The sequence below is a fragment of the Boleophthalmus pectinirostris genome, unplaced genomic scaffold, assembly GCF_026225935.1.
Source record: "Boleophthalmus pectinirostris isolate CB_2022bp ecotype Guang Dong unplaced genomic scaffold, ASM2622593v1 HiC_scaffold_23, whole genome shotgun sequence".
NCBI classification, from domain to species: Eukaryota; Metazoa; Chordata; class Actinopteri; order Gobiiformes; family Gobiidae; genus Boleophthalmus; species Boleophthalmus pectinirostris.
The window spans coordinates 31963637-31986698 of NW_026571207.1; the positions used below are offsets into that span (position 1 = coordinate 31963637).

Here is a 23062-nt window from a genome sequence, read left to right on the forward strand (position 1 = left end):
AGCATCATTATACGCCACCTTGAGTTTATTCATCTTTGCTTTGCTGTAATAGGTGAGCTGTGTACAGTGGGGCACAGTATGATCTAAAAAGAGTTGTTTTGACATCATTTGTACACATGTGGAATTTGCGTGCCAGCATATTCACTTGTGAATACAGTTTGCAACACTGATGCTGGATGTCATCATCATCATCATCATCACAGGAGTCATTTCTAATAATATGGCCCAAGTATTTTGTTTTTGTTACATTTGCCAGCCGATTCTCATTTAAATAAAAGGAGGGAGAGCTTAACTTTTGATCCTCCTTAGACCCGGTAATCATGACATTATTCTATTATCATTGTTGGGGAGTAACAGATTACATGAACCGGAGTTACGTAATCAGAGTACGAATTATGAGTCACTGTATTCAGTTACAGTTACTGTTTCAGTGAGTGGTAATTGGATTACAGTTACTTTGTTGAAATAAATGGATTACACGGTGGTATTTTCCTGTTTTTACATTTTGGGCTATATCCCCCACAATTTTTTCTGTAATTCCATTCATTGCCACTAAACCACTAAACCAGGTCTAAACCTGGACTAAACCAGGTCTAAAACCACATATAAACCAGGTCTAAACCAAGATTAAACCAGGACTAAACCAGGTCTAAACTAGCTCTAAACCAGAACTAAACCAGGACTAAACCCGGACTAAACTAGCTCTAAACCAGGTCTAAACTGGGACTAAACCAGGTCTAAACTGGGACTAAACCAGGTCTAAACCAGGTCTAAACCAGGACTAAAACAGGACTAAAACAGGACTAAACAGGACTAAACCAGGATTAAACCAGGTAAAAACTAGGTCTAAACTAGCTCTAAACCAGGACTAAACCAGGACTAAACTAGGTCTAAACCAGGTCTAAACTGGGACTAAACCAGGACTAAACTAGGTCTAAACCAGGTCTAAACTGGGACTAAACCAGGACTAAACCAGGTCTAAACTAGCTCTAAACCAGGACTAAACCAGGAGTAAACCAGGACTAAAACCAGGACTAAACCAGGTCTAAACCAGGATTGAACAGGACTAAACCAGGTCTAAACCAGGATTGAACAGGACTAAACCAGGTCTAAACCAGGACTGAACAGGACTAAACCATGCCACGCGGACCGTGTCTCCTCTTCTTCTATCAATAATATTTTTAATACGGTTAAGGAAAATCTGGGCTTTTTATTGTCTTTCAGCAGACAAAAACTTCTTATGCGAAAATATCTTAGTCTTTGCTTCTCTACAGCAAATCAAGTAATCCAAAGTATTCAGATTACGTTACTCACTTTAAGTACCTCAATGGATTCTGTTACACACTACATTTTGGAGTATGTAATCTGTAATCTGTAGGGGAATACATTTTAAAAGTTACCTTCCCAACACTGTTTATTATGAAAACAGAAAGTTAAAACCACACTTTGGAACATTCTCCATGGAGGGAGAGAAACATGTTTTATGCCATACGGTGCAAGATAATATTGTCAAAGGAACGTATCCATGGAAACAAGCAGGAGGAGACCAACTACGAGTCAGGTTTATGGAGAAGCAAGCTCACTCACAGTAACGGATGCAAGTTTTTCAGTGCAATAAACACTAACAAAATAAATAACATAACAAAGCAAAAAAAGTGTTTTTATGTTTTTATTATGTCTATTTTGGGGGCTAAATGTTACATACTGTGGCTTTAAAATTACATTTACTTACAAATCAGATATTAAGATAGTTTGTACTTCACTTTACTGGAGTGATATTATTTTTGAAGTTACAGTAAGTCTGCTCTTTCCTAAACGTGCATTGTGTAAGTTTTCGGGAGGAGGGTTCGTCGCCTACTGGTCGCCATGGAGATGTTATGCTTTGTTTACAATGCTCCACAGTATTGCATTAAAATAGTTTATCTTGCGTTTATTCCACGACGGCTGGTTTTATTTCTCTAAAAATCCCTCGGAAAAACTAAACTAATTGTAACTGTGAGCAGGGTCGTCTCTACACAGATCTGACCCGTAACTTGGCCTTATTGTGGTGCCGTCTGTTTGTTTCCATGGAGATGTGGAATCACTGTGGAATATTCCAGGCAAAGCAATAACATCTCTATGCAAACAAACAAGCAGATAAGGGACCCTCCAGAAAAGTTTCACAACGCACCTTTAAGCAGTGGTGGAAGGGAACGAAGTACAAAAGTAAAAGTCTGCATTTGTACTTTACTTAAGTACATTTTACAGTGGATACTTTTTATTTTCGCTTCACATTTTAAATCCTGTAGCAGTACTTTCTACTCCACTACATTTGAGATCTGGACTGAAAAGTAAAAAGTACTTTTCTTTACGTGTGAAACCTGCTGAAATGGCTGAAACTAATTTTTTAGCACATTTCATTGGAGTTTCCATCCCAACTTTGAGCAAACCAAATACACAAATGCACACAAACAGCTAGAAAAATGAAGAAATCAAAATAATAACTTAAAATCAGCCAAATTCTTTATCAAAATCCGCCGTCAAAATTAAAATCCAGTCAAAATTGTTCCTATTTCCACGGGACAGGCCCAGTTTTGATCCCTGTGTCCCCTGTCCCAGCAGATTTATCCAAAACCACTGATTTGTCCCAGTTTTATACGAGAAATATCCCCGGTGTCCCTATTTTTGACCAATTTGATACCTGACAACAGTAAAGAGTGACATACATTGTCATTTGTTAAAGTAAAGTACAGAAAAGCTGCTTAAAAATGACAAAAACAGAAAGAAAATGTGACTATATTGACTCACATATAAGTCATGAATGGTGTCTGAATAACAGTTTTCCTTTATTACGCTTTTTTCACTATTTTATTATTACCAACCACCAAAAACACAGGGATGTCCCAGTTTTTTATTTTGAAAATCTGGTCACCCTAACTTTAATTTTTTTTTTTTCCATGTGGTACTTTTACTTTACTCGAGTAACATTTTGCCTCTGTATCTGTTTCAAAACTGAGTACCTCCATCACTACTACTGGTTTTTGGCTCCTCCAGGACTAAACCAAGTCTAAACCAAGTCTAAACCAGGACTAAACCAGGACTAAACCAGGTCTAAACCAGGACTAAACCAGGACTAAACCAGGACTAAACCAGGTCTAAACCAGGACTAAACCAGGTCTAAACCAGGTCTAAACCAGGTCTAAACCAGGACTAAACCAGGTCTAAACCAGGACTAAACCAGGTCTAAACCAGTCTAAACCAGGACTAAACCAGGACTAAACCAGGTCTAAACCAGGACTAAACCAGGTCTAAACCAGGTCTAAACCAGGTCTAAACCAGGTCTAACAAATCTAAACCAAGCTCTAAACCAGAACTAAACCAGGACTAAACCAGGTCTAAACCAAGTCGAAACCAAGGTCTAAACCACTACTAAACCAGGACTAAACCAGGTCTAAACCAGGACTAAACCAGGTCTAAACAAGATCTAAACCAGTCTAAACAAGCTCTAAACCAGAACTAAACCAGGTCTAAACCAGGTCTAAACCAGGACTAAACCAGGTCCAAAACAAGCTCTAAACCAGATCTAAACTAGGACTAAACCAGGACTAAACCAGGACTAAACCAGGTCTAAACCAGGACTAAACCAGGTCTAAACCAGGTCTAAACCAGGACTAAACCAGGTCTAAACCAGGTCTAAACCAGGTCTAAACAAGGTCTAAACCAGGTCTAAACCAGGTCTAAACAGGGGCCAATCTGAAGAGAACAAACAAGAATTTTCAGGATGTGGTTGGTACATTCATGTAGTTTTTAAAAGCATGACAATATCAAGTAATCCAAAGTATTCAGATTACATTACTCACCTTAAATAATTTAATAGATTATGTTAAAAACTACATTTTGGTGTATGTAATCTGTAATCTGTAGGGGAATACATTTTTAAAGTAACCTTCCCAACACTGCCCGTGACCGTGTCCTTCCCCCCTGTCGTCACCGGGTTCAGCTCTGGACTTAACCTGGATTCATTTTGATGAGTTCATTCATGCGCTCACATCTCACTCTGCTGCTGTCGTATTTATGACTCAGTGTCTTCTTCACCCTCTCATTTCCACATTCAAACCACACACTGTACAATCTAAACACGATCATTATTGGGAGCCGTGATTCCTGAGGGCTGCCGTAACGTCTCCAGAGCCGAAGAGGAGCGGACGCCATCTCGGGCAGGTCCGTGCATGACCGTGAATCATCGCTGTTACCGGATCGTCTCACACAATGGAAAAAAAAACACAAAAAAAAGTCCACGACAAAAGCAGCACTTAGCGAGATGGCTCCAGCTCCCATTAAATTGGTCGTTGTCAGATTAAAACACTTGATGTTGATGGTGTCCAGGCACGTTTCGGTTCTCTAGGCTACACGTTGTTCACTAAATTACAGCTGTTTCAGAGATAAATCATAAGTAGCTTTACTTTTTGCTGAGGTTTGGTCGATCTGTCACCTGCTTGTTTCTATGCGTATGCCATCGTTCTGCTTGGAATGTTCCACAGTGTGACATTAAACAGCTCGACTTTTATATTTATTCAATCACAGGTGGTTTTAGAGCTTGAAAAATACTTACAAAAACAAGCATTCAGGCTGTGAGCGGGGTCGCCTCTCCACAGATCTGTCCTGTAACTTGGTCTGGTTTGGTTTCCATGAAGAGTTTTAATACCGTATTTTCCACACTATAGGGCGCACTCTTAAGCCTCCGAACCCATCAAAAAACGAACCGCAATCCAGAGGGCCCCATACACGAATCCACTCGGGTGTCCCCGCACGACTTCTGTAAACTACAAAGCCGCACCACCCGCAGAACACATGTAAACACACACGGAGCAGACAGCGACCGCACAGAGAAACAACACCCACAGACACACTCATCACTCCACGCGGACGAGGAACGGAACGGAGGAACGAACCGAAAAAGCGAGTGCAATGTGCCACTTCTAGACACAACTGAACAACTGAGTCACTGCGAACACGCCGACAATCCATTGGTCCCAGACAGCACCCTCCCTACACGCCACAACTGAACAAAGCCCAGAGTCACCGTGAACGCTGCAAACAAAGTCCCACTGACCCATCTTAGTGTAACGTGTGGTAGTGGTCCGGCGGAGAGTGCTAGCTATAGCCCTTAACATGTGCTCTGGGATAGCTGAGAGAAGAGCGAGACTTACTGATTTCCACTGATACTTGGTTTATTACACATTTAGAAACCATACTATGCCAGGTCTCCACGACGCTAAGTCTGAATCATACATGAAATTGGAAATAGTCCGTTGAACACCGGTACCGCACATTACTTGAGTTGGAGAGCACAGAGGTGTGTGAACATTACATTAAACAGCACCGCAACAAGCGAGTGACCTGTGACCTGTGACCTTACAGTATAATAATAAAAAAATAAAAGGGGCGCCACCTGATGGCGCAATCAAGTATTACAGTATCAATAGTACTATAAATGTAATACTGACTGTTACATTAGGCTATGTTCAGACTGCAGGGCTTAATGCTCAATTCCGATTTTTTTTGGTGAAATCCGATGTTTTTGCGAGGTCGTTCATATTTCCAATTAAATGCGACTTGTATGTGATCTCCAGTGTGAACATTAAACAGCCCGAAAGTGTCCTGCATGTGCACTGGAGACACGACGATGTCAACCGCAGCGAGCGTGCTCTGTGTTTACGGAAGTTGTCCAAACATGGACGCAGCATTCGAGCACCTGGTGATTTTAAAGTTCCTCTCGTACCGGAGCCAGAACATGAACAACTTACTTGTTTTAAGGAGGAGATTGAGAAGGAGAAGGACGAGGTTTTTGGCCGTGGTGTTTTGTGGGACAGCGGCAGCGACGTCCGTTGAAAGGAACGTGTGGATGTGGAGACGGAGCCAAGAGTGGTGAGTGGTGATGTGCTTCACTTCAGTGACATGGAGTTCATTAACAATTTTCACCTACTTCAGCGCAGAATAGTGACGTTTGTGGCTTGTTGATAACGTGTAGGTCAGATGAATGCACTTTGGCCGTTCAGACTGAAGTCGCATGTCAAAAGATCAGATATGTATCGGTTTCAGGAGCACATGTGGCCTGGGTCACATTTGAAAAAATCGGATCTATGTCGTTCAGTCTGTCTTTAAAAGATCAGATACAGGTCACATAGGGGCCAAAAAAATCTGATTTGGGTCACTTCAGGCTGCAATCTGAAAGTAGCCTAACTGTTGTGTTTCGTTTAAAGTCCGGTGCGGTTTATTTGTGAAAAAACATTTGAAAATAGACCAGACATATAATCCAGAGCGCCCTATAGTGCAGAAAATCCGGTACTATACTGTGAAACATTCCAGACAAAGCAATAACATCTCCATGGATATAAGCATTTGACATACTCTGACAAAGTGGGCCCTCACATTTGTGTAATTTAGCATTTTGTCATTCTCAATACCCAAGAGTTACAATAATTCCATAAGACATTGTTCATTTAAATATACTTTATCTGTCAATTCATTTCAGTTTCCACTCATCATACTTACCTGCAGCTCCACATGGTCCAGACAAAAGAGGAGGACGAGGTCGTGGGCTGGACCATGTGGAGGAGTAAACTGGTTTAAGCTCTGTTTCATTATTTTTTGTGTATTTGGTTTATAGTTATTTTGATTTTAAAAGGGGACTTGGGCTCAGGAAAAGACATCTTTGCTTTGAAACGTGACCTGAAACCAATCCTCACCTGGGGGACGTACTTCCAGCTGGGCCGATATTTGCACTTTAGTTGGCGTTAACCCCAGAAGTTTGTTTTAAAATAAATATTGTCTGGCAAAAGGCACTTTTTTTTTTTGTCGTCTGCCTCCTACATTGACCACGTCGGGCCAGTTTCCATCCATCAGAAGTTACACAATGCACCTTTACCGTTATTTCTTGGGTTTCATAAATCATAAGTAGCTTTATTGTGGAACCTTTTCTTACGTTTTGTGGAGTATTAGTATTTGAGCTGTGTAGCAAATGTTCCCTTGTGCCATTGTGTATTTCTTTCTTCATGATCCGAACAGCCCCCACAGTTGAGTTTTAAATCTCGTTTTAAGACCCACTTTTATTCTCTGGCTTTTAACACCGCGTGAGTTGTGTGGTCCTCGGTGTTTTTTTATTTTATTATTTTATTTTTAATGTATTTTTATTGGTTTTATTTATTGCTATTCTATGATTTTATTTGATTTTATTTTACTCATTTTATTATTTTAAGACTAGTTTATTTTATTATTGTAGTTATTATTATGTATTTGTGCAGCACTTTGGAAACTGTTTGTGAAATGTGCTACAGAAATAAAGTGGACTGGACTGGATGATCTGATCTGATATCTGACTCGAGATAAAGTATGTAACTTTCTCAAGGCGCCACATCACCTGAATGATTCAATGGAAAAAGAAAGTTACTTAAACCATATTTTGGAACATTCTCCATGGAGACGTTTTATGTGGAGGAAAGGAACATTTCCATGGAGACGAGCAGAAGGCCCTCACAGGCCCTTGTGTTTATTGTTTATTATAAGTTTTTCAGTGCAATAAACACAAGAGAAATTTAAATTAAAAAACTGCTTTTATTTTAATCTAATGTCCCACTAAAAAGATACATACTGTGGCTTTAAAGGGTTCATATCACGCTATTTTCTGATCTATAATATTGTTTCCTTATCACAAATATACCCAGAATTGTGTTTTGTTTCATTCCCACACGTTTAACTCACAAACCCGGCAGATTTAGGCCGAGTCTTCCTCTCAAACAGAAAAAAAAAAACATCATTTGTTACACTTTTGGTTTGACTTCATGACATCGTAAGGTGGAACAGAACATACTGGGCGTTGGACTAATCATGACATGTGCAAATGAACTCTTGAGGACGTTTTTATAACATGGCTGAAAGCTCGCAAGCGCCAATTTTACACATGGGCCCGGTCAAGCAGAAGTTTACAGCAAGGCCCAAAAATTCAAGTTAATGCATCTGATATAAAAAATGTATTCAACAGATACATATGTACTCTAGTTTATGAAACTGTTTACCTTTTTTCTGTACCATTTTTGGTTCTAAAGTTACATACGTTTTAAACAGACCATGTATGAAACATGGAACAAAAATTATTTCCCAAATTTCAAAGACCTGCAAATCATGTCAATAAATGGATGTATTTCATCATATCTTGTGTTATTCGACCTTTGAACTGTTGATGAAAGTACATGATTAAAAAAAAAAAGGATTTAAAATGATAAAAATTTGCTTGGAAGGACTGACATATTTTATAGAAATAGTTTCCTTTCATTTTGAAGTAATATTAAAGTATTCGGAAGAAAAAAAGCGACAAATTATGTAAAATCATGCACCTTCTACTTGTTTGCACAATTTTCCCTGTTACTTTTCCCTCCGTTACCATGACCTTTGTTAATAAAAAATGTCATTAGTCAAAAAGTAAGAGGTTTTTCAACCTAATCTTGTACCATATGGTAGAAAACTATATGAAGCAAATATTCAAACCAGTTTGTTAAGGATATGTAAGTGAGAACCAAGAGTTATCACTGTTTGGATTTATTGCCCAAAAAGTGCTGCATATTTCATTCCCTCCGTTACCAACATATTTTAATTTTTTGTCAACAACTTGAAAGAATATCACAGGTTTAACTTGACCCTGTTGGAGTGTAACTCTTTCCTACATTCTGATACTTTACTTATTTCAATAGTCCCTCTAGTTTGTGAATAAGAGCTATTTGAATGTAAAAAATCTGCCCCTGTTTCCCTCCGTTACCACTTGACCGGGTCCACAATAGGACCTTTAATAAACCAGTATAATACTTATTTATGATATTATTATATTTTATTATATCTTCCGTAGTAATGAATTATTCTGACCAGTCTAATGTTGTCCCCTTTTCACTTGGGAGCAGGAAACATAATTTCATGATCAATTATAGAGTAAGTGTTTACAGTAAAAACATGCCTATACTGGGACTTGATTCACTCATATCTTAATCTTTTACATGTATTAGTACAACAATATAACAGACTGGGTTTGAGTGAGAGATGGAATAAGATTTTAAAGGGACAGTCTGGAATTTTGGACATTGGCTCACTAGGAAATGAGGCCCTGAGTGTTGGAGACGTGTGGAGACACTTTTTTAAATCCATCCAGTCCTTGTATTTGCAGAGGTCACTGGTGCTAGACTAGTGCATGTCAATGGTCATAGTTCGACTGCTGCTAAAACCGGTCTTACCCACTCCACAAAAACACCCGAAACAAATCTATTACTTCAGACTGTCCATGTAAATATCTGTGTTGATAGAATAATGTTTGAAATAAAACTAACCTTGCATCGTATGAATCGTTGCACGTTGAGGGACTATTTTCCCATATATCAGTCCGCCACTGCCAAGCTTTTTATCAGGAAGTACAACTCGCTGCTGCTGCTCAGACATAAATCCTTTAAATGCAAGGTTGGTTTTACTTGTAAAATTATTCTATCGACAGACATTTAGATCGACAATCTGGAGTAATAATAGATTTGCTTCGGGTGTTTTGTGGAGTGGGTAAGACTGTTTTTAGTGTCAGGATAACTATGACCATTGACATGCACTAGTCTAACACTGGATGGAATATTTTAAAAAGTGTCTCCACACGCCTCCAACACTCTGGCTCACGAGGAAATGAGGTTCTATGTCCACAGTTCAGAAGTGTCCCTTTAAATGTCCATCCATCCATTTTCTTCCACTTATCTGGGGCCGGGTTACGGGGGCAACAGTCTGAGCCGTGACTCCCAGACTTCCCTCTCCACACACACTTCCTCCAGCTCCAGCGGAGGGATCCCGAGGTGTTCCCAGGCCCGCTGAGACATATGCCCTCCAGGGTGTCTTCCTCAATGCCTCCTCCCAGTGGGACGTGCCCGGAACACCTCTCCAGGGAGGCGTCCAGGAGGCATCCCTTTAAATGTATCAATCAAAATTTGGCTTTGAGTACGTTTCAAAAATTTTTTAAATTGCACTTTTGTTATATTTGTAAGCATTAAACAACTTGGAGGCATGCAGTGCAGTTTTAAGTTGCAGTGGAGTGGTGTTCCTCTACGAAGTGCGTTCAAACTGCAGAACGCACGTCTCAGAGTTGTTTAATGTGCTTATATATTGTGCTTCTATAAACTGAAATCTCTCAACTTTGAATGTGGAAAAACCTGTCCACAGTCTGTAAATGTCTCAAATATCAGTTATATCAGTGTTTTAAATTAAATGAATCCCTACATTTTACTCACAGCGTTTGAGAATGTGTGTACCCGTTGCTATGGCGATGTTTAATGGTGGACAATGAAAACTCGCAAGACATGTTGGTGGGTCAGCTTGCTACAACTTTTATTCCAAACACCTGCATATTTTCAGTACATCTTCCTCTTCTTTATAATACTCTGCTCTACAGCTCTCTCTAAACAAAATAATCTACACACGTTTCCGCTCAATACACCTATTTTACAATTCTCTGTAGTGTTTCTCTTATATTTGTTCGTAGTTTAAATTCTTCAGAACACGAAGACGACAAGACAGAGATTTTACACGGACAAAGTGTGGATAATGGACACGAAATTCTCACGCACTGAAAAAAATGTGACATTTAGTGACAAAAATAACATAAAAAACGACTCGGGAGACGCCGCGCAATCGGACGCCATGTTTAAAAAGAACTAGTGGAGGTTTAACTTCGTGCTTGTCTCCGTGGTGATGTCGTTTCTCTGCCTGGAATGTTCCTTGGTATGACTAAACGTATCCCTCTAGCGTTTATTCATTACGGGTGTTTCTATTGCTCAAAAACACATGAATCCCTTCTGCGAATAGGGGCGCCTCTCCACAGATCCGACCTGTAATGCAGCGTAGTGCCGTGACCTGCTTGTCTCCCGCGTGACAGGCGGGTTTAATCTATGCTGTGGAACATTCTAGACAAAGCAATAACGTTTCCACGGAGCCGAGCAGATGGAAATGTTACGCAGTGCACCTTTAAGATGTAGTTGTGGGTTAGATTTGAACTCATTTGTTTAAGAGCATTTCAAATAGATTAAACTACACAACAGTTCTGAACAATTGAATTCAATCATTTCTTTAGATGTATTACAAAGCAAGTATCCAAACTGCCCTTTCTAAATATTCACTCATTAGCTTTAAATTTTTCGTGATAATCTGTCAAGTCGTCTAGTATTAAAACAGTACACCAGATGCCCTCCCTGTAATAACCAAACCCGGATACAGTGACTGACTAGAGTGGCGTGCTGTATCTGGGCGACGTGTCTTGCCAAGAGACACCACGACAGAAGTGTGCGCCAGCCAGGTTTGTGCCAGTGACCTTCTGGTAGATGGCAAACGTTAAACCCAATATGCCACCATCGCTAGGGGGAGGACTTTAACAGTTAACATGAAAATGAATATTAAATCCCCTGAACTCTAAAGATTTCTTCAACCAAATTATAATTAAAAAGTGCTTTTAGTTTTGGTAGTAAAAACCGTTACTACAATAGTTTAGATACGATACTGGTCAAAAGAAATTCTGGTAATTCTTGTCAAAATTTGATTGTAGCTTATTAATTTTAAAGGTGCACTGTGTAACTTTTCTGGTGGAGGTTCTGTCCAATGCTTTTCTCTTGTATTTAACATCTTCATGGAGACCAAACCAGACCAAGTTACAGGTCAGATCTGTGGAGAGGCGACCCCCCTCTCAGTCAGATTTTTTGTTTTTCAAGGTATTTTTGCGCAATAAAATAAAACCTGTAATTGAATAAATGTAAGGCAGAGCTGTTTAATGTCACACTGTGGCACATTCTAGGCAGAGCCGTGACATCTCCATAGAAACAAACAGGTGACAGACCTCCCCAAACAAGAAGTTACACAGTGCACCTTTAAGTTGTCAAAAACATGGCGTCTGATTCCGCTGCGACTCTGACTGAAACAAACTTTTGGTGAAATAATCTCATTCAGAAAAAAGTGATTTTTTTTTATGGTGTTAGTTACATGAGAGGCACTTCCACCCCCTTCTCTGTGCGCGCCGCAAAATTAATCAAAAAAAAAAAAAAAAAAAAAAAAAAAAAAAGGCAGGGAAAAAAAAAAAAAAAAAAAAAAAAAATCAAACTTTATTATTTATTCAATCATTAATTTGGCTTCAAGTCTTAGCATCGCCCCCCAAAACAAAACTACCACTTAAAAACAGGAACGCGTTGAGTAGAAACAAGAACTGAGCGTCCACAAACTCTGCCTGAAAAATCAATGCTTTCCAAATGTTCAGTTTTTAAAGTGAGTATGACAGGAGTTTATGGTTCTCTAATTTTGATCTAATTTGGTGGGGTAATACTTGCTGCAAATATAAATTATGGTTTTACACTGATCAAGAGGAAGTTTGTGAAGAAAAGTTGAAAAATATGTTGAAAATGATGCAGGAAGTAGAGAGTTTTATTCTGGAGGGTTCCACGTCACACTACAGAGGATTCTGTCTAAAAGTTCAGCACAGTTCACCCCGGAATATTTTAAACATTATTTCAACAAAATAGGTGTTTTCTTAATTTTTTTTATTAATCAACTATTATTTTATTCTATTACTACATTATTCAAATATTTCTGTGTAATATTAGAGGAGGTTTTGGCCCAGTGCACTACATGGTTGCTAGGTAACAGTTACAGAAATCCATAGTGTAAAGTCATGAATTCCAACCAAGAAGTAAAATTTGAAAACTAAAAAATTGGGAACAGACTTATTATTATTATTTAATTTTTAGAAAAATCTTAAATATAATGATCTGAACTGCATTTTTGTGAAATGCGTAATCCAATCTGTCATAGGCACTTTAAGGTTTTAAAGGTTGTATGGAGGATTTTTTTTTTGTTTCAAATTGTCAATGAAAGTTTAAAATACCATTACAGAGACACAGCAGCCTTGTAATTATGATAATAAAAAAATAATAATAATAATGAAAATCTATCAACTGTGGACGTAGTGAGGCCAGATAAACATCAGCCAATAGATAACAAGGCTCCCTCATTTTCTATTGGCTGTTAGGTTGTCAATCAAACTCCCTACGTTTCTAGTGTAACTGACTCGCGGCATGTGGGGATTACGTGGTTTATGCAGCGGTTCTTAGAGGCTTTCTTAAACTGTAGCTTCCTCGCAAGTCGCACAAAGTTTGTGGAGATGGTGGATGAGAATCCACGACCAGTTCGCCACAAAGTCCATTTTTGAGGTCACTGAAAGAAGAAGAAAAGGGGAAAAGGAGCGAAACCAAACTGAGGTGATTCTTGGAGATCTCTTCCAGCGATTGCACGAATGAAGCAGAAGAAGGGTCTAAAAACTGACGTGTGGGTCGCTAAATTATTTCTAGACAGGTCACTTCAACAGTAATTCTGAACACGAACTGACTGTAAACAAGCGTGATTTTTAGAGTAAAGAGGCGGGAGGAGGTGTTTCTACTGAGGGAGTTGTGGAGGAGGAAGGTGGTGTCACGCAGGCACAAGATTTGAAAAAGGACTGTCGCTGTATTTCTCTTCCCTTAAAAAATCCTCTATACAAAATTTAAGTCAATTCAAGTCAATGTATTTACAACTTTGTGCGCCAATTAGCTTAAATAAGAAATAAGTTCAAGATTGTTGCATTTTTTTGTCAATAAAAATATTTTTTAAATGACGTTTTTCATAGTTTATTTTACAAAATATTTATTTGACTAAATGTTTTGGTCAATTTTTTTATTTATTTTTTAATAATCTGATGCACTGCCAAACAGCTGAATTTAGTTATTTGAAATGTTTTTTGTTCATTTTGTTTATTTTTTACAAAGGCAGGAACGGTTCAGATTTCTACTCTGACTATTTTGGACAATAATTGAGCCGATAATAAAAAGGAGTTAATTTGCTAATAAATTAAAGTAGGTATGTCTTTTGCGGCACTCAAGTTACAGAACAAAAACATCCAAACTAAAAAAGGAACTGAAACAAAGTAAAATTATGTACTGTGATTCAGCAGTTGGAAAGCATTGATTTTAAAAACTTTTACGGTGTAATTTTAGGCAGTTTCCAAGAACATTTGTGACGCTGGTTGAATAATTCAGCAGTGAGACAAACCCAGGAAGCCCCCACCAGAATGAGAGAGCCCAGAATAAAAACAAAAGTAAAATAACGCAAAAATCTGCTTCTCCATACAAACCACAACCTTATATCCCTCTACAATTATGTACAATTTGACTTTTTACAAGTAAAGCTCTCCACAGCGCCCCCAACGTTACACGATATTTAGACTTGTTTTATGTGTCCGCTCCCTATGTGGAGTTTTCATTACGTTTTTGTGTTTATTTTGACGTTGTCTTGTAGTTCCGCCTCCCGTCCCTAGGTGGCGCTGCTCTTGGAGAGGTTGGGGTAAAGAATGGCGGCTGTCACGGCGACCATCACTGCGACGACCGGCATCCAGGGGCTCCAGCCGCTCTGCGAAAAATACAGCGACAAAGGACAGGATGGGTTAGAGCGAGCAGGTTTGACGATGCTTTTGGAGAGAAGAGAGTCAAGCAAAACCAAGACCACAACAGACCACGTCCACAATTGAAGAAATTTAATCTGGAAATTTGATTTAAAAACCAAAATAAATTACATCTTTGCAAATAATAACATTTTATTTGAACTGAGATTCATCTGAAAAATTGTGTCAATCATGTATTTAAATAATTGAATATTATGTGAACTTTACAGTCTAAGACAACGGCCAAAATAAGTTTTATAAACAAATACAGCTGCTTTGAATGCAATTTTTAGTTGTATGCTGTAACTGTAATGCTGTTTTCGTATTTGTTATAATGTAGTTTCCTCATCACAAACATACCTGGAGTTGTGTTTTGTTAGTGTCATTCACACACGTCAAACAGAAAAACTCAGTTCCACCTTGTGATGTCGTGTGCTCCACCACGTTTCTAAAATCCGTACATCTTCACTGGCATAATTTTTCTGATTTCAAACTTGGAATTGCCAATCTGTATTGAACAAAATGTAAAAGGTAGCCGTTACCTTGAAAACTACCACTTCATGACATCACAAGGTGGAACAGAGCATTTTAAGCTTTGGAGATGTAGACAGACTAATAATAAAGTGCTACTCAAACATGTGTGAATGAAACAAAGCACAACTCCAGGTTTGTTTTTGAGGAGGTAACAACATTCTAACATGACTTAAAGCTCACAAGAGTAGGTTTTGTGTAATGTACGACCTGTAATTTAAACAAAAAAATAGATCTAGGATAAAAATCTTAATTTTATTGCCAGTTCTACCAGAAACATGCATTTGTCTGAAATCTTCTTTGATTTGTTAACTATTTAAAACATGAATTCACCCACTTATGTGTCAGTATTATAAGTGTTTATCAAAATGTAGATTCTAAATGTATGTCATAGTTTTGTTTTGTTTTCTCCATATATAAATTTTTTGTGGACGAGGTCGGTCTTTACAGTCACATGAAGCCCTTTTGTTTCCACAGAGTTTGCAGCAATTCGCTTTGAAAACAACAGATTAAATTCAACCTTTTCCTAAAAAAATAAATAAATTAATAAATTAATTAAAAAATCTATAAAGTCGGGATTTGTTCAATAATAATTCTGTTTATATTTTGTAATTTGGGGGAAAGCCAAGACAATTTAGCCATGGTTTTAAAGCTGCTACAAATAAGAAGCCAGCATTTAACTTAAAAAAAGCAAAAATATTATCAAATGAAACAATGCAAACTTGAGTCAACTGAGAGGCTTCACGTGAAAATACAAAATGAACAGCAAAGAAACCAATTCAAGCTTCAAACAAAAAAAACAACTTTCCTCAAACCAGCGGAAAGTTCAGAAACAAGCGACAAAATGCGTAAAATGGACAGAACTTAAAGCTGAAAACAAAAAAAGTAATGTTTAAAGATGATGAAAACAAACCTGAAATTTTAAATAACATGGAATGAGCAGAAATGGTCATGCAAAGAAATACAAATACTGAGAAACAAAAGAATGATGCAAAAGATGAGAATGAGTCTGGCTTTTTAAAGGAAGATCTGACTGGACTAGTTACAAAAGCTGTACTGTCTTGTTTTCTTTTGCAATATTTATAAATTTGATGATGCTACGACAAAGAAATAAAGGGAAGGCCTTGAAATCTTAAGTGTCAGTCTACACTTTTTCAGTCTTAAATATGTTTATGGAATAATATCAGAATATACCTGTGATGGAAATCTGGGGGGGGAAAAAACTACAACTAAAATCCAAAAGACAGAAACTTAAGTGTGTCCTTTAAAAAGCAGCAGACGGAGCAGAAGCGTCGAGAGCGGAGACCCACCACCAGTGAGTCAGACGTGAGAAAAGACATGTTTAAGACGGGAGACGTGGATGAAACGGAGACAGAGAGAGACAGAAAAACAGAGACAGACCAAGAGAGAGAAAGACAGAGAAAGAGGCAAAGAGAGAGGCAGAGAAACAGAGAGAGAGAAAGACGTAAGAGAGTGAGAGAGAGAGAGAGATGCAGAGACTGAATAAGAAAAACAGAGACAGAAAGAGAGACAGAGAAAGAGATGCAGAGAGAGATGAAGAGAGAGAGAGAGAAAGGGACAGAGAAAGAAGCAGAGAAACAGAGAGAGACGGAAGCAGAGTGAGAGAGACAGACTGAGAGACAGAGAAAAAGACAGAAGCAGAGACAGAGAGCGAGAAAGACAGAGAAAGAGAAAAAGACAGAAAAAAAGAGACAAAAAGAGAGATAGAGAGAAAAAACAGAGCACGAGGGGTAGAGAAAGAGAGAGAAAGAGGCACAGAGGGAGTCAGAGAAACAGAGAGAGAAACATAAGCAGAGAGTGACAGAGAGAGACAGACAGAGAAAAAGAGAGAGCGTGAGAAAGACAGACAGAGCAAGAAAGACGGAGAACGAGAAAGAGAGACAGAAAGAGATAGAGAGAGAAGCAGTGAGAGATGGAGAGAGAGAGAAACAGAGAGAAAGAGGGGTAGAGAAAGACAAAGAATAGGTACAGAGAGAGGCAGAGAAACAGAAAGAGATAGAAGCAGAGAGTGAGAGAGACAAGAGACAGAGAGAGCGAGAAAGACAAAGTGAGACAGAAAGACAGAGACAGCGAGAAAGAGACACAGAGAGAGAGAAGCAGAGAGTGAAGAGAGGCAGAGACAGAGAAAGAGAGAGAGACAGAGAGAGCGAGAAAGACAGAGTCAGAGAGAGGAGGAGACAGAGAGAGGAGACAGAGAGAGGAGGAGACAGGCGCAAGGAGGATCAACTCTGGGTCACTGTATAAATAACCACTTCTAAACCAGAAGCATCCCGTTTACAAATGTACAAATCTAATTGTTCTATGGAGATTTTAACAGCGTTGTGCTAAAAACAATAAATACTGACAGAAAAGGTCCTGTAGTACACAAAATTGACTTGCCATGCTGTTACCTCTTCAAAGACAGACCTAGAGTTGTTTTTTGAGTTGAGGAAATTACATTAGAAAATAGATCAGAAAATCACGTAATGTGGGCCCTTTAAATACATTTCTGTTTTTATTGATGTTAGCACAACTCTGCAAAAAAAAAAAAAAAAACTGAGAATGAAACAGAAATCTCACTATTTTTGACCCAGAATCTGACTCCAGGACATAGCCTCCTCCTTTCTCGTGGTTTTACACAGATTCTTTCACAGCTGATACCTTCTACCACAACTGTCCGAAACACCAGTACAGCACAGCCAGCACCAGGCCCATGAGAACAGCTGGGACGGGCTGTAGGAGGGAGGGCTAAGAGAGGGACAAATCAGGGGGCAAAATCAGGGGCAAAAATCAGGTGCAAAATCAACTGAAAACAGCACAAACGATGGGAGCAACAGCGCAGGATGCAGCCGAGTGGAGCCTGGAACGCCATTATTACAACTGGAGACAGGAGAGTTAAGGTCGGTTGGGTTTATGATGAGTCTGATCTCGACTTGGTTCATGTCTCTTTATTAAATGTTAGGTGATGTAAGATGTAAGATAATTTACTAGGTTAAAAAAACTAGGCATACAGACTATTCACACTTGAATTTATAGACATATTTTAGCACATTTCTATTGGACTGATACACTCAAAAAATATAGAGGTATTCATTTTGGTCAATATTGTCCACTTCTGGATCCAATAAACTGGTTTAGCTCCAGTTTAAGTCCTGATTTGCTCTTATTTTTTGCAGTGTTGTGAACTTTTCTGGTGGTGATTCCATCACCTGCTTGTTTCTATGGATATGTCATTGTTCTGCCTGGAATGTTCCACAGTATGACATTAAACGGCTCTAGTTTACATTTATTCAATTGGAGGTGGTTTTGTAGCCTTTGATACCTAGAAAGACAAGTAGACTGACAGTGAGCGGGGTGTCCTCTCCACAGATCTGACCTATCACTTGGTCTGGTTTGGTCTCCATTAAAATGGAAAGTTTAATACCATACCGTGAAACAGACAAAGCAATAACATCATCATGGGAGAAAAGTACTTTGTAGACCCTCCACCGGAAAAGTTACACAATGCACCTTTAAGCAACAGTTTGAGTCCCCGGTTGAGTCCCCGGTTGAGTCCCCGGTTGAGTCCCCGGTTGAGTCCCCGGTTGAGTCCCCGGTTGAGTCCCCAGTTGAGTCCCCAGTTGAGTCCCCTGCGTTAGCTCCATGTCCAGTTATAATAATGTAAATACAACAGCCACATTCACAACGACACCGGTTTACACAAACAATTACATTAACATAAACAATTACAGATTTGATTTCAACATTATGTTTCAAACTGATTATGCATTTAAAATGTGACTTTATTTAGAAAAGTGTTTATACTTGTATATAGTCAACTTAAAGGCAAACTGAATAAATTAACATAGCACTTAAGTGATGTTAAAGCAACAAACGTTTAGATTAATTTTATAACATGAGGTAGAAAAGGGGTTGAATGTAGTCATCTGATTTTAAACTTTATTATTGATACTTTGCAGTAGCATCGCACTGGGGGTGTTCTACATGTATGACCATGATGGAATGTTCAGCAGTTACTATGGTGCTTTAAATAAGACATTTTCAGGAGCCTGTGATCAATAGTGTTCATGTGTCCTGTTTAAGTGTTTGATTTTCAACAAAAAGGTGAGAGTGACAAATTGAAAAACTGCTGGCTAATGCTAGCTTGTGACTGTAATGTTATCTGAGATTTTATCTGAGACTTGTTTACCAGCACACATCAGCTCACCTGTTGAAGTCCCAACTAAACCAGTTCTTTCAGGTCAGATTGTTAAACTTTAATCTGAGCTTTATTTGAACACAAAGACAGAGCAGCGCCTACAGTTAGCACCACACCCACTGCAATGTGGATGACATCAGCTGCAAAGTATCAACAGCACTCACAGTTACCCCGGTCACAAGTATGTCACTCACAGTTGTCATAGTTACATGTATGTCACTCACAGTTGTCATAGTTACATGTATGTCACTCACAGTTGCCCTATTTACATGCATGTTACTTGCAGTTGCCATAGTTACGTGTATGTTACTCACAGAGGTGGTCTTGTCCTGCAGGAGCTTGAGGCTGCTCTTGCACTGCTCCAGCTCCTTGTGGATGTTCAGTTTCTCTCTCTCCGTTCGCTCGTATCTCTGACGCAGGTCCGACAGCTGTGACTGTGTGTCCTCGTACTGAAAACACAAACGCAAACAAATGAGGGAAGGGGTACGAAAAGCTATGCTAAATTAATATTTCTGGATTTCAGATGAAGTGACAAAAACATGTAAGACTTTTGCCCAAATCCAGATTTTGGTTTGGTTTTTGTTTGCGAAATCCCTCAGTAGTCCAGGCAGGAGAAATTCAATTCTGTCAACTTTTGTCCAGTTGACAAAATTGACATTTTCTCCTTTGCCAAGTCTAAAATTATGTTTGTAAGAGTGAAAATAACAAACTAGCCATTTATAACTGCATTAGATTTTAATTATGATCTATTTCTCAGTCTACAATTTTTTCTTTAGTTTTTCCAACATTGTCCAGCCCAATAACTAGGACATAGTAACCAGCTCCATCCCAGTAAAACACCATACACCCACAGAATTCAAAAGTCATTTCATTAGTATACGTGCAGCTGTGTATTATGTAGTGTATATGTAGCATGCTGACTTTTTACATTTAAATGTCTCGTACTGCTATGTTCAACACTTTAGAAAAGGTCTTGTTTATAAAATGTGCTTTACAAATAAAGCTGGATTGGATAAGTCACTTGGCGTCATCATTTATGCACTTGCATTTAACGCATTTGGGTCATGAAGACATATCCCACTCACTAATGTTCATTTAGCATCATAACTTATTTTATCACACAGTGATAAACTTTTTTTTACTTTGTTTTAGTGCTGACAACAGTGCTAGCTAACACTGCAACATCATGTTAAGAGCACAGACAGCGGCGCTTTCTGCACTCAGACTGCGCGCGCATCCGCTGTGTTGATAAACAAATAATCCCTGTGCAGATGTTGTGTGTCTGTGTGCACCTCTCTCTGTAGCGTGCTGGTGCGCTCCTGGGCCTGGTGCAGTTGGGTCTTCAGGCTGCTGGCGTCCTGGAGGTGCTGGTTTTCTAAAGAGCCCAATTTGTCCTGAAGAACCTCCTCACGTTTCTCCAGAGACTCCAGACTGCTGCTCAGGACCTGGCTCTGCTGCCGAGAGCTGGGGCACACCAAACACAGAGGATCGATATTGCATCAACTGTAAGGATGTTTGTATATTTCTACAACAACTGTTCAATTCATTAAAAAATAATTAATAATTATTGGTCAAGACATTATGTTTAAGCTTCAAAAGATGTAAAAACTGACACGTCTGAACCTCTTATGGGATGCCATAATATATATTGGAGTATTGAAAACGCCTCAAAGTACAGCAAACGTTATGACCTTTGTGGGTCAGTTGTTTCAATAAAAGAATACATTTAAATTCTCATTTTTATTTTTTTTTTTAAAGCAGGTGCTAGAGCAGCCTCCAGTGTTTTTGGAGGTGGTTTGATTTCTGCTGAAATTGACCAAACGTTTAGTGATGTTCTGTCTCTGTCTGATGAGACATGTCCCATTTTCAGCTGAGGTCTCTGATTAGCTCAGACAGCTGTCAATCATCTGTCAGTCTCCTCCTCTTCCTCTGATTCAGCTTCTGCTCAAATCAGCAACACTAAAAATTTTAAGTTTGTTTAGCCACTTTTCTCAATTTATGGGGGTGGCAGGATGGTGATGTACCTGCTGAGCTCATCTTCCAGGTGGCGCAGTCTGTCAGTCAGAGTGGTGCGTTCAGCTCTGAGCGCGTCACAGTCCTGCTGCAAACTCACACACTTCTGCTGCAACGCCACACACTCGGCTGGGAACAGAGAGGAGGGGCTGTTACAACTACAGACACAAGAAATACAGACTTCTGTCATGATTTAATGAGTTCATAAATTAGTGCAAGTATAAAAATACTGTATACGAATTGGTATGACTGTATCTTGCACTCCTCTCTAAGGGGGTGGGCCACAGTAGCTCTATTGGTAGAGTGTCCAGTGACCCACAGGTTGGTGGTTTGATTCCAGCTCCCACAGATGAATGTTGTTGTTGTTTTGTCTTCATCCACCTCACCCCCAGTGTCTGCGTATGTATGTATGGTGTATGAATGTGTGTGTTAAAGGGTGAATGATTCCTTGGTGTAAAGTGCTTTGAGTGCTTTAAAGGTGGAAAAGATGATTTACCTCTGCTGTGTAGGCCAAGTAACATGTCCATTCATCATTCTTAATTATCTTTAGTTGCAATGTTCTGAAGAGAGCACCTTGTTTTGTGTTTTATCTTGTTTCTTTTAACCACAAACATACTCCTCCATTTGAAACAACAGATGCATGTGTATATCTGTTAAGAAGACTTTGATTTTTTTTCCTGACATTTAGTCACATGTGCACTGATCATTATTTTTCACATTTTGTTATTTGTAAACCACAGTATTTATTCTAAAGCACTTAACAGAAACAAACAGGTCCATGGAGTCAGTGGGTCCTGCTCTGTGGGTGCTGTCTGTACCTTGTATTTGGCTGTGGGTGCTGGTCTGCTGCTGGCTGAAGACCTCTTGCAGATGGCTGATTTCTTTCTCGTATTTTGTGGCTGTGTTTCTCCACTGCTCCAGCTCCGATCGCACAGACGCCAGGTCAGACTGAAGAGCACAGATCTCCCTCTCTCTCTCTGAGGAGGCAGAGTCGAGTGCGTGACGAAGGACGAGAATCTGAGGCAAAAGAGAAAGAGTTTAGACAAGGTACAGATCAGGGCCGTAGGTCTTTAGCTGTTGAATCAATAAATTAGTCGACCACAAGTGGTATTTGTTTATTTCTCTCTTGTAGACAAGCATTTTACATTAATCACTGAGCATATGACTCTCTCTCTTCTCTTTTTATGTTAATTTTATGATGATTATTTATGTTTTGATTTGTTTGTGTTGTGATTTTTATTTATTTCTTATTCTGTAAAGCACTTTGAATTACTTTGTGTACGAATTGTGCTTCTCAATGTCTCAAACTTCTCACTGTTTAAATCCCTTCCTCTACTCCGCTCTGTCCGCCAGTCAGAAAAAAATGAAAATGAAAAACGGTCGTCTAATCATTTCATTTAGATCAGTCATTTCTCACGTGTAGGTTGTATGGAGTCCCCAGAAATTTTTACAAGAGAGGTCCAGACTAGATGTATAAATAGTACACATTTTAATAAAGGAAAGGCATGGGAACTGCTTCTGTAGGGTCAGTTTATAATCATTATTTTTCAATAACATCTTTATTGACCCGAAATTTATATATTATTCCTTATAAGACCATAGCTCATCAGGTAGGAGAATGATGTGGGGTTTACATATCCACAAGGAGAGGATATGGATAGGAGAAAAAGGCCGGGAACTATTGTTTTAGATTATTAGTATTTATATGGAACCGCAGCAGAAAGGAGAAGTGAGGAAGCTTTTGTGTGTAAATACATAATTTCCTAGTATTTTTTTTTTCTGCATAAATAGTTGTTTTTACATGAACTTCTGTGCAG

The 23062-nt window shown here is 38.9% G+C and overlaps 1 protein-coding gene across 1 annotated transcript in view; it reads right to left on the bottom strand.

Annotated features, from left to right (window-relative positions):
* Positions 1 to 10355: 10355 nt before the first annotated feature.
* slmapa (sarcolemma associated protein a) overlaps positions 10356 to 23062 on the bottom strand; it is a 52931-nt gene continuing 40224 nt past the window's right edge. Inside the window, exons 20-24 of the mRNA XM_055159080.1 lie at positions 22064 to 22262; positions 21257 to 21374; positions 20525 to 20696; positions 19547 to 19681; positions 10356 to 14472 (exon numbers count right to left, since the gene is read on the bottom strand). Coding sequence (XP_055015055.1) covers positions 14377 to 14472; positions 19547 to 19681; positions 20525 to 20696; positions 21257 to 21374; positions 22064 to 22262 — 720 coding nt within the window. The 3' untranslated portion in view covers positions 10356 to 14376. The remainder of the gene's footprint in view (positions 14473 to 19546; positions 19682 to 20524; positions 20697 to 21256; positions 21375 to 22063; positions 22263 to 23062) is intronic.